Source organism: Emydura macquarii, unplaced genomic scaffold, assembly GCF_026122565.2.
Source record: "Emydura macquarii macquarii isolate MOO-44397 ecotype Brisbane River unplaced genomic scaffold, CSIRO-AGI_Emac_v2 contig_1876, whole genome shotgun sequence".
NCBI lineage: Eukaryota > Metazoa > Chordata > Testudines > Chelidae > Emydura > Emydura macquarii.
This window is the reverse complement of record NW_027132013.1, coordinates 30251830-30264146: the sequence shown is the minus strand read 5'-3', so window position 1 is coordinate 30264146 and position 12317 is coordinate 30251830. Positions and strand designations below refer to the sequence as shown.

At 35.5% G+C, this 12317-nt stretch overlaps 1 protein-coding gene across 4 annotated transcripts in view; it reads right to left on the bottom strand.

Annotated features, from left to right (window-relative positions):
* DPH6 (diphthamine biosynthesis 6) overlaps positions 1–12317 on the bottom strand; it is a 352580-nt gene that overhangs the window by 187811 nt on the left and 152452 nt on the right. For all 4 annotated transcript variants that reach the window (XM_067558060.1, XM_067558063.1, XM_067558064.1 and 1 more), the window contains exons 10-11: positions 11508–11639; positions 5549–5678 (exon numbers count right to left, since the gene is read on the bottom strand). In XM_067558060.1, coding sequence (XP_067414161.1) covers positions 5549–5678; positions 11508–11639 — 262 coding nt within the window. The remainder of the gene's footprint in view (positions 1–5548; positions 5679–11507; positions 11640–12317) is intronic.

Genomic DNA, 12317 nt, shown 5'->3' with positions numbered 1-12317 from the left:
TAGGACAACAAAGGATGAGTAGATAGAAAACCTTTATTTCCAAGCTTTACAGTTTCTGACTGCTTTTGAAACCAAGTACACTGCAAACTCATTTTGTATCAGATAAAACCTGTGCCGACAAATCATTTAGCAGGTTACCTCAACCTTATATACAATTAGCGATATTTCTAGCCAATCATTCAGAAATTCAATACAATAAACGGAAACCCTTTCTTTATTTTTTTTTAGAAGAATACTTTTTTAGTTACTGTGACTAAGGCAGAAAATAAGATTTTTTACTAATGGTCAAGTGAAAACTGTCACTCTAACACTTCTACACCTTTTAGTTACAGTGACAGTACTAATAACGACATTTGAACAGAATTAACTTTATTTGAATTAGATACAGTATAAAGTGTGCCAATGGAATAGCATCTTGTCACAGCAATGCTGTCCACAGACTTATTTTGACATAGTATTTGCTCTGGTATTTGTCACGACAATGCTCTAACGCTGCCATTATCTCCTATGTATATGTATTTTCTATTAGTTCATTTATATAATTTAATTAATAGAAGATGAAAGCTTTTGGCAAACAGTTTAACTGAGTTATCCAAAATAAAAAGGAAAATATGGTATTTTTGCTTTTAAGTGGTAATGTCTTTCACATAACCCCAATCTCTTTCTCTAGGGTTATAATTTTTTATCCTTTTCACTCCTTTCTCTATCTTTGTGCTTGCATTCATATCTCTATGACAATATTATATTCAATTTTTACAACAGTATCCACTCAATGGTTGCTTGAAATCACCAGGTATAGACAAAAAAATGAAAGAATGAACAAAAAAGAAAAATCAAATCACATGGTTATGATTGGTCTGGGGCAATGCAAGCTCAGTGGTATTCAGACTGGTAATAAGCAATAATGATTGAATAACAGATTGTATTTTATCTTTACTATAGTGCTGTTATGTTGCATAATTCCTTTATATATTGTATAAATCTTATTCACTCTGTAGCGAATGCAAGATTGCAACTTAATTCCATTATTTTGGACCTCTTCTCCACTGATTGCATATTGGGATAAAATATAGGAGGATTTTGTAAATTATGGGGTATGACATTAATAAGGATCCATGGATATATATCTTAGGGAAGCCTTCAGAGCAATGAGTCCTGCACAGATCCAATTACTACTAAAACTATTACTAAGCAGCGGAAAATATATCTTATTAACTTGAATAAGTAATAAAGCCCTCACTGTGGCACCATGGTAAACAAGTGAAGAACTTGCGTCCTATAAAAGATTTTATGAAGCCCTAAAAAAAATTATTTTGTCAGTTGCAGGGTCTTTTAACTTTATATATTTATATTTCCATTAATGACCTGGGAGAGAAGGTAAGTATTAAGATAATATATTCACAAAGAATAGCAAATTAGGTCTGATGAAAATGCAAGTATGCTTGTTCTGGGGAATTATCATCCCAAACACTGATGTTCAATGGGAGGAAAAAATTTGGAAAGCAGCAATGATGAAAGAGGTGTAGTGGTGATAATGGCCAGAACAGTAGACAAGAGTCATCAATGCATCGTGGCAGCCATTAACAAGATCAATATAATTTGAGACAGCGTACACAGGCATTACATAAAAGAGCACTGAGGAAACAGTTCCTCTCCCTACAGCTCTGGCATGACTGCACCTTGGAATACTGCTTTCCCTTCTGGGAACTTAATTCCAAAAGATACCGACAATCTGGAGAGAGTCCGGAAAAGTGTAAAAGCTAACGTAGAAGTGGAAATGTTTAGGGATGTCCAGGCAGGCAAAATTAGGAGAAATGGGATGTAATTTAAAAAATGAAAATTTAGGCTGAATATTAGGAAAGCTTTCTTCTCAACCAGAGCTTTTAGGGAGAGGAATAGTTTCCTAAATGAAGTGGTGGTATCCCCATCACTAGGTACATTTAACTCTGGATTAGAACACATGAAAATGTTTCGCAGGGAATACTGTTATATAGATCTTTTATGGCTCTGTTCATTCAGTTCTGGACAATGGACTAGGGTATTTTTTATGCAAAGACTATTTTGAGTCAAAAAGGTACTGCTCCTGCATATCACATCTGGAAATTAAGCGGTATTATTATTTATTGCTATATATCTACCGTCTCTATAATTAAAAAAATTGGAATTATTTATGGCACTTTCATTAATTGAATGATTATTATTCAACTCTTCCTCCATTTATGCAGATGTTAGATGTTTTAACCCTTTTTTATAAACACGAACAAACATTTTACGTTAATTGACTTGAAGTTAAAGTTTTTAAGTTGTAAGCATATGACATAAACTGTTGATGGGATTCTGTACACTAAATGAAAAGCAGCTAGTCAACTATCAGTACTCAATAGCTAAACATTGTAAGGTACAAGAGTCTTTCTAGTTTTCACCCTGGAAATCACAGAATCATAGAAATGTAGGACTAGAAGAGACCTCGATAGGTCAGGTCCAGTCCCCTGCCCTGAGGCAGAACTAAGTAGTACATAGATAGATGATCCCTGACAGGTGCTTGTTGAACCAGTTCTTAAAAATCTTCAATGATGGAGATTCTACAACCTCCATATGTAATTTGTTTCAGTGCTAACTACTCTTACAAGTTAGGGAGCTTTTCCTAGCATCTAACCTAAATCTCCCTTGCTGCAGTTTAAATCCATTACTTCTTGTCCTGTCCCAGTTCATCACTCTCCTCTTTGTAACAACCTTTTATGTATCTGAAGACTATTATTATGTCCCACCTCAGCCTTCTCTTCTCCAGACTCAACAAACAAATTTTTTTCAATCCTTCCTTGTAGGTCATGTTTTCTGGACCTTTAATAATTTTTTAAGCTCTCCTCGGAACTTTCTCCAATTTTTCCACATCTTTCCAGAAGTGTGGTGCCCAGAATCAGACATGGTGCTCCCGCTGAGGCCTTATTAGTGCTGAGTAGAGTGGAAAAATTCTTTTTGGGTTTTGCTTACCACACTCCTGCTAATACATCCCAGAACAATGTTTCTTTTTTTGCAACAGTAGTACATTGTTGATTCATATTTAGTTTGTGATTCACTGTAAGCCCCAAATCCTTTTCTGCAATACTCTCGCCTAAGCAGTCATTTCCCATTGTGTATTTATGCAACTGATTGTTCCTCTCTAAGTGTGGTACTTTGCATTTGTCCTTATTGAATTTCATCCTACTTATTTCATACCATTTCTGCAGTTCTCAAGATCATTTTGAATTCTAAAACAGTCCTCTGAAGCACTTGCAATCCCTCTCATCTTTGTATTGTCTGCAAACTTTATAAGTATACTCTCTATGCCATCATCCAAATCATTTATGTATCAGAGAATCATAGAATTCTAGGACTGGAAGAAACTTCTAGAGGTCTTCTAGTCCAGTCCCCTGCACTCAAGGCAGAACTAAGTATTATCTAGACCATCCTTGACAGGTGTTTGTCCAAACTGCTCTTAAAAATCTCCAATAACATAAATTCCACAACCTCCCTAGGCAATTTATTCCAGTGTTTAACTACTCTGATAGTTAGGAAGTTTTTCCTAATGTTCAACTTAAACTGTCCTTGGTGAAATTTAAGCTAATTGCTTCTTGTCCTATCCTCAGAAGTTAAGGAGCACAATTTTTCTCCCTCCTTGTAACAATCTCTTATGTTCTTGAAAACTGTTATGTCCCCATTCAGTCTTCTCCAGACTAAAGAAACCCTTTTCAATCTCCTCTTATAGGTAATGTTTTCTAGATCTTTAATCATTTTTACTGCTCTTCTCTGAACTTTCTTCAATTTGTCCAGATCTTTCCTTAAATGTGGTGCACAGAACCAGACGCAATACTCCAGTTGAGACCTAATCAACGTGGAGTAGAGCAGAAGAATTACTTCTTGTGCCTTGCTTGCAACACTTATGCAGTACATCTCAGAATGATGTTTGATTTTTTTTTGACAATATTACACTATTGACTCATATTTAGCTTGTGATGCACTATGACCCCCCAGATCCCTTTCCGCAGTATTCCTTCCTAGGCAGTCATTTCCCATTTTGTATTTATTCAACTGACTCTTTCTTCCTAAGTGGAGTACTTTGCATTTGTCCTTATTGAATTTCATCCTACTTATTTCAGACCATTTCTGCAGTTTGTCCATTTTGAATTTTAATCCTATCCGCCAAAGCACTTGCAACTCCTCCCAGCTTGGTACTGTACGCAAACTTTATAAATGTGTACTCTATGCTATTATCAAAATCATTGATAAAGATATTGAACAGAACCAGAACCAGACCTGATTCTTGTGGGACCTCGCTTGATATGCCCACAGCTTGACTGTGAACTACTGATAATTACTCTCTGGGAACCGTTTTCCAACCAGTTATGCACTGACCTCACAGTAGCTCCATCTAGGTTGTATTTCCCTAGTTTGTTTATGAGACGGTCATGCAAGACAGTATCAAAAGCCTTACTAAAATCAATATATACCACATCTACCACTTTCCCACATCCACAAGGCTTGTTATCCTGTCAAAGAAAGCTACTAGGCTGGTTTGACATCATTTGTTACTTGTCATCTTATTATCTTCTAGGTATTTGCAAATTGATTGCTTAATTATTTTCTCCATTATCTTTCCAGGTACTGAAGTTAAGCTGACTGTAGTATGAAGATATGGAACAGAGGCAGACTCTGGACAAATGCCTCCGAGACCCCACTTGATATGCCATTCCAGCTTGATTGTTCACCATTGATAACTACTCACTGAGTATGGTTCTCAACCAGTTGTGCACCCACCTTATAGTAGGTTCATCTAGGCTGTATTTGCCTAGTTTGTTTATGAAAAGGTCATGTGAGACCATATCAAAAGCCTTGCTAATATTCAGCTATATCACATCTATTACCTCTCCCCCATCATGTACTCTTCTGACAAAAAACAATCCAAAACAAAACGATGATGCTTTTTTTACTTTATCTGTAAATGGAATTTGCTAGATTTGACACATAACTTTCAAAAAGGTGGAGTAAGGTTTTCAGTGGCCTAACTATTTGCTGTATCAGTCCAGTTTCCAACATAAAACTGCTACATAACCTGGAAATCATGAGCAGTACAGGAATGGAACTGTGGGTGACATTGTAGGTCCAGACTATTAGACTGGCTCATTCCAACAGACTTGGGTTTGGCAGCAAGCTTGGAGCTCGAGTCTGACAGACACTAGACGTATACTACAAGGGATATGTTTGGTCTCTGCCAACAAAAGGAGTCAGTTTCACAGTACTCAGAACACTGACAGCATCTCTCTGCCACACACATGCTTTTAATTAAGCAATAGACATACTTATGCTATGTTCGTAGTAATTGGTCCATGAAGGAAATAAAAATTTATATGACGAAAAAACAGCATGCTCCCCAGAAAAAAGTGGACAAAAGTCTACTTCTGAATATATGAGACACAAAAATGTGTCCAAAAGCTTCATAAATATAGTAGTAGTAGTAATACAGTATATTACAATGTATCATAAATATACCATAGCAATAGTCTGATCCTACCTTGCCGGTGGACACAAATCAAACTCTGTCATATAAGCTGAATTTATAACAGCAAAATCTTTCATGTTCTTCATATACAGATGGACCAAAATAATATCTTTCAATTCCAATCCCTTTGAATTCATATTAGCTGCCAGAAAAAAATAATATAGCTGTTAAAGATAGGACATTTTAAATGTGCATAAAAAGATAGCAGAGGCATCTTATGTTTGCCCAAGAAAAATCAAATGATAATAACTTAACACTTACTTAACATGACTGAGTGCTTTAGTAATATATTACTTTTCCCCTTACAATAATCTTTGATGGTATTGCCTTATTTTTTATTAAGTGCTTTTTGTGTTAATTTTATCTGATAATATGGAGATAAAATATAACTGAAAGTTCTTCAAATCTGAACTTACACTTGCCTTAAGAAAATACATTGTGTCTTAATAAACACATATATATGCAGCAGTCTACATTCCACAGTGCTAATGTACAAAAATAAAAAACAATGGATAACAGAATAAACTACAACTTCCAGCAGTCTATCATGCACTTGCTGGAGATCAAGCAATGGCAAATTCAGTATAAGTAAAGGGGTGTAAATGGTTGAAGAGACTGAAGGAACTGGGGGTGATATCCAGAGGGCTGAAGGAAGGACATACATACTTGGGGTCAGAGAACAGATAGACTGGGTTCAGGATAAAGGGGTAAAGGGAAGAAACTGGACTCAGTCAGAGCTGATTGTATAGAGGAAGAAGAATAAAATTAAGGGAGTTAGGATGCTATTACAACACACATTTGTGGGACATTGTATTACTGTATGGTCCTCATATTCTGCATTTAAGTCTCATGAGCTACAGATGCTATATTACGTACAAAGCGTATAGAGTCCCATGTTACTCAAGCCTCCCTTCATGATAGTTTTGGTTATTTGCCCTTTAAAGTTATAGATTGGACACACATATTTTGCCTCTAATTAGCAAGTAGGATGAGAGCATAAAGATAACCTGCTGAGTGAGGCTAAAGTGAGAAGCAAATCGTTTTCATGTAAAATATCTCCATTCTTTTAAATACATTCAGAGGCAAATTTAAGCAGGCACATTTCCATTTAAGTCAATATAGTTACATCAGGGCTGAATTTAGCCCTAAGTATTTAAACTGTACCCTGTCATATTGTTATAGTGATAGGCTCTAAAGTGGGGGATTCTCACTAGCAAAAATGTAAACAATTGCATGGTCAGACATATATGATAGTAAAGCAATTGACAAAAAGATATAGCAAAATTCCTGCTAAATCAGGATACAGCTTCAAAATATATCAGGAAAATAACTGACACAAAATTTGAAATAAATGCTAAAGTAGTGCTGTGCTTTGAAAGCTGCCCAACAGACATCAGTAAGTAAATGCCAGCTACTGCTTCAGAGACAAGGTGGGTGACATAGTATCTTTTACTGGACCAACTGCTGTTGGTGAAAAAGACAAGATTTCGAGTTTACACAGAGCTCTTCTTCAGTCAGCTAGAAAATAAGTGCACTTTTCAAACTTCCAGTGAGTGGAACATTTTAGCTAAGCATTATTTTTTTTCTCAAGTTACAGTTTAATGTTTGTGATCTGAAACATATTTTTGGGAAGGAAATACTAGGCTAACCTGAAAAACTAATTTGCTTGATGTATAACTATATTTGACCAAGTTGAAAGGAAAGGGAATTTATTTTTAAAGGTTCATAATTTTAAACTTCGTTACAAAAAAGGATTCACTTAAAAACAAAAATATAGTAAAGGTGAAATCCTGCTCTGCCCTGCTTGAGAAACTGTGTGTGTGTTGCGGGGAGTGGGGAGATGGAATCTTTCTCCCAGTGTATGAGGCAGGACACTGCTGGCCACATGAAGGACCGTGTCCAGTAGAAAGGCACAGTTGCTGAAGATTCTAACCACCACTCTACACCTACTCCCCAACACAGTATTTTCTTGGCTCACCTACAAATCATCCATCCATTCGTTCATAGAGATAGCTTCCACAGGGCTCATGTCCATGATACACAAAGGAAATACCTGGTATTTCTACTGAGTTTTTGGCCTTTCACTGCCATCTAGGAGTCTGTAGGATTTGGTCAGATCTGACACAGTCTCATTAAGACAGAACTGCATTTGAAGTGAAAGTACTATTGGCCAGAATGCTATTTATTTATTTTGAGAGATAAGGTGGATGAGGTAATATCTTTTACTAGATCAACTTCTGTTGGTGAGAGAGACAAGCTTTTGAGCCACACTAAACTCTTCTTCAGAAGCTCGAAAGCTTGTCTCTCTTACCAACTGAAGTTGGTCCAATAAAAGAATTTTGCTTCACCCAGCTTGTCTCTCAAATATCCTGGGACCGATACAACTACAACTACATGGCATACTTTTTTTTTTTTTTTTTTTTTTTAAATTAACGGTGACCTGAGTAGGATCCTTACCCTGAAAACTCAGAAGAGAAAACATCAGCACAGTCTGTACTGTGTATACATCCAACTCTGGGCCAGATCACTAATGCCTATGGAGCAATATCAATTTATAAGAGCTCAGGAACTGGCCCTCTATACATAACATTTATTACTGTAATTTTTGTCTCCTTCCAAAAACTTTACTAGAAGAAAAGTTTGAATAAAAAAATATAGCTTGAAAAAGTAAATAAATGGAAAAAGTACAGCACTAGATTCCCTCTTCTGGTTTTAATATTCTGGGCTAGAACTATCGTATGTTTCATGAAGTCCAGTAGCAAATTTCCATTTCTAAAACCTTCTGGCAAAACTCATCCCCTTCAGAGGTGATTAAATCAATTAACCTTGTAAGGAGTAGGTTAAAAGGACTTGTGTATGCTCCATTCTCCCAGCATGATAGAGAACAGGCTGAAGTCCTGAGTACATTGCTAGTAAGAGTTCAGGAAAAGGCTCATGAATACCTGCAGATGATCAGTTTAGCTCTCAGAAAAATTTGGCAAAGAAACATATTGCGGTTTCTTCAGATGACAGGATCATAATTCACTCAACTTTCCCCACCCTCCACACAAAAAGGCAAAAACCCCACAGGAAATGTGAGCACTGACATTTACTACCAAGGATCAAAAAACTACTATTTTGCCAGAAATGGAAAACAATACAGCAAATACAAGTAATATGCTGAAAGCAATGGGCTACTCAACGGGCCAGTGACACAATAATTAGGTTTTTTCCCCCTAAACTTCTGATGGATGGTAAGGCAAAAACATATAATGTTTGGACTGGCAGATGTCCATACAAATATAATGAGAACCAAAGAAAATGTTATAGAGCCCCTTTGCTTCAATTTACAAACTATGCCCAAAAGATTTATGCTAAGCACTAGTGCCTTTAACTACAAGTTTGATTACACCCTCCTTGCTGATTTCCAGGCTGTTAAAAACTAACTTAAAGGCCATCTAAAAAGCATGCCTTCTTTGCTTTTAAAAATGCTAAAGCTTCTCTATCATTCTGTATTCAGTCATGAACTCAGCTGCACAAGCCAAATGTAAAGATTTTATGGGTCAATATATCACAAGAATTCGTAAACAAGAATACAAGCCTACCCAAGCAGTCATGAAGAATGATTTTCATTTTTATGAATGAAAAAGAAGCCTGCATAAACATTCTTTATTTAAAGTTTAAAATGTAAAAAGACGCAAAACAAAATGGCAACATTTTGTTTTATATGTCAATATCCTGTAAGAGTGTGATAGCAAGGAATCTGGCTTCCATGATTCCCAAGACAGCAATTTTTCCTTTGTATTAAGTACATAAATGAGATTTACTGCTACTGACCTAATCCTAGATGCCAAAATGTACAAGAGCAACAGCTTTCTGGAAAACTTAATTTAAAATTATTGTGTTAAAGAAAGCACTTTACTGAGCAGCCAGCATCTACAACACACATGCACAGATACACTATGTATACATTATGTCTAGAAGAAGATACACATATATATTATATATATTCCATTATATAGAAGGATACATTCTCTTCCATAAAGCTGTTAAGAATATATTGGAAATAGGGCTGCCAATTAATCGCAGTTGACTCAAACGATTAACTCAAAACAAATTAACTTGAATAAAAAAATTAATTGTAATTAATCAGTTTTAATCGCACTGTTAAATGACAATAGAATGCCAATTTAAATTTATTATAAATATTTTGGATGTTTTTCTACATTTTCAAATATATTGATTTCAATTACAACACAGAATACAAAGTGTATAGTATTCACTTTATATTATTTTTTTATTACAGATATTGGCACTGTAAAAAACAAAAGAAATAGTATTTTTCAATTCATCTCAAACAAGGACTGTAGTGCACTCTCTTTATCATGAAAGTGCAACTTACAAATGTAGATTTTTTTTGTTTTTATTACATAACTGCACTCAAAAACAAAACAATGTAAAACTTTAGAGCCTACAAGTCCACTCAATCCTACTTTTTGTTCAGTCAATTGCTAAGATAAACAAGTATGTTTACATTCATGGGAGATAATTCTGCCTGCTTCTTATTTACAATGTCACCTAAAAGTGACTACTGGTGTTCAAATGGCACTTTTGCAGCCGGCATTGCAAGGTATATAGATGCCAGATATGCTAAATATTCATATGCCCCTTCATGCTTCAGCTATCATTCCAGAGGACATACTTCCATGCTGATGAAGCTCGTTAATAAATTATGCATTAATTAAATTTGTGACTGAACTCCTTGGGGGAGAATTGTATGTCTCCTGTTCCATGATTTTACCCGCATTCTACCATATATTTCATGTTATGGCAGTCTTGGATGACGATCCGGCATATGTTGTTCGATTTAAGAACACTTTCATTGTAGATTTGACAAAACGCAAAGAAGGTACCAATATGAGATTTCTAAAGATAGCTACAGCATTCAACCAAAGGTTTAAGAATCTGAAGTACCTTGCAAAACCTGAGAGGAATGAGGTGTGGAACATGTTGTCAGAAGTCTTAAAAGAGGGGGACACCGATTCAGAAACTATAGGACCCAAACCATCAAAAAAAGAAATCAACCTTCTGTGGTGGCATCTGACTCAGATGATGAAAATGAACATGCATCAGTCTGCACTGCTTTGGATATTTATCGAGCAGAAGCTGTCATCAGCATGGAAGCATGTCCTCTGGAATGGTGGTCGTAGCATGAAGGGCTATACAAATGTTTAGCATATCTGGTGTGTAAATACCTTGCAACGCTGGCTACAACAGTGCCATGTGAATGCCTGTTCTCACTTTCAAATGACATAATAAGAAGCAGGCAGCATTATTCCCTGTAAATGTAAACAAACACGTTTGTCTTAGCGATCGGTTGAACAAAAGTAGGACTGAGTGGACTTGTAGGCTCTAATGTTTTACATTGTTTTATTTTTGAGATCACACTACCATCCTTATATGAAGGGAACTGAAAAATACTATTTCTTTTCAGGATCTTTTTTACACTGCAATTATTTGTAATAAAAATAATAATATAAAGAGAGCACTGTACACTTTGTATCCTGGTTGTACTTGAAATCAGTATTTTTGGAAATGTAAAAAACTCCAAAATATTTAAATAAATGGTATTCTATCCTTGTTTAACAATGAGATTAAAACTGCAATTAAACATGATTCATTTTTTTAATCGTTTGACAGCCCTAATTGGAAATAATTCTGATATACTGATTTTATCCCCTACCCTTGCTTTTAGGTGTCTGCAAACTCTACACACATTACAATGTATTCAAAAATATTAACAAAGTTAGCAAGTTTTCACACCAGCTCGATGCCAGCCAGAGACAAGCCTGAGACGATAAATTTATAATCACAGAATTTGAAGTTATCAAACCAGAAAAATATATCAGCTCCTTACTTTGCACTGTATTTAAAAAACAATCATGTTAAAAAACACAATAATGTTAAATAATAGTTCAGAATAACAAAGCACCTTGGAGGGAAGAGAAGGCCTCCTGAGCTGCATCTTGAATACTCCTTCCTTCGGATGGAAGGAAGTGGGCAGAGATGCCTGATACCCACTGATAACCACTTAGGGATTTTCCTGAACATTCTAATGACTTACCTAAAGGAATTAAAGAAAATCAGTCTGATTACAAAGACAACAGACATCAGAATAAGTTTTATCAAAGAAAAGCTTTTAAACTGAATTGTCTATGCTCAGGAAGAAAAACTTTTAGAGCAAAATTACAGATTTTTAGATCACCTTCAAAAATGATTTACAGACAGTAAGATATAACACAACTACCAAAAAGTAAATGTGCAGTCATCAAAGCTTCCAAATGGCACCTGACAAAATCTTCTCCCACAGATTTTCTCCAGAATACTCATTTCTTAAAGATTAGTTTTAGCTAAAGTATTTAGGATCAAATTATTTCTCCATCTTGCAATTTTCCTAACCTAATCAATGGAGGCTAGGTGTCTAACCTGCTAAGGACCTTCTGAAATTCCCATTAGGCCCCTAGCTGCATTTTTGATGCGTAAATATCTTTGAAAATGTCAGCCACTATGCACTTAGTAGTCTAACTGTCAATTTGAAAATGGGACTTAGGCACTTTTGAAAATTTTACTCTAAGAATACTTTTGAATTAACAATTACAAGAAATAGGAGGCTTTTTTCTGCATCTTTACTTGAACATGATATTCTCCCATGTAGTGCTGCACTGGTTGCATATTCCCATCAATGCAAGGTGAGGTTATTATTTGTTTATAAAATTTACATGATGCCTTACTACATGGAAGA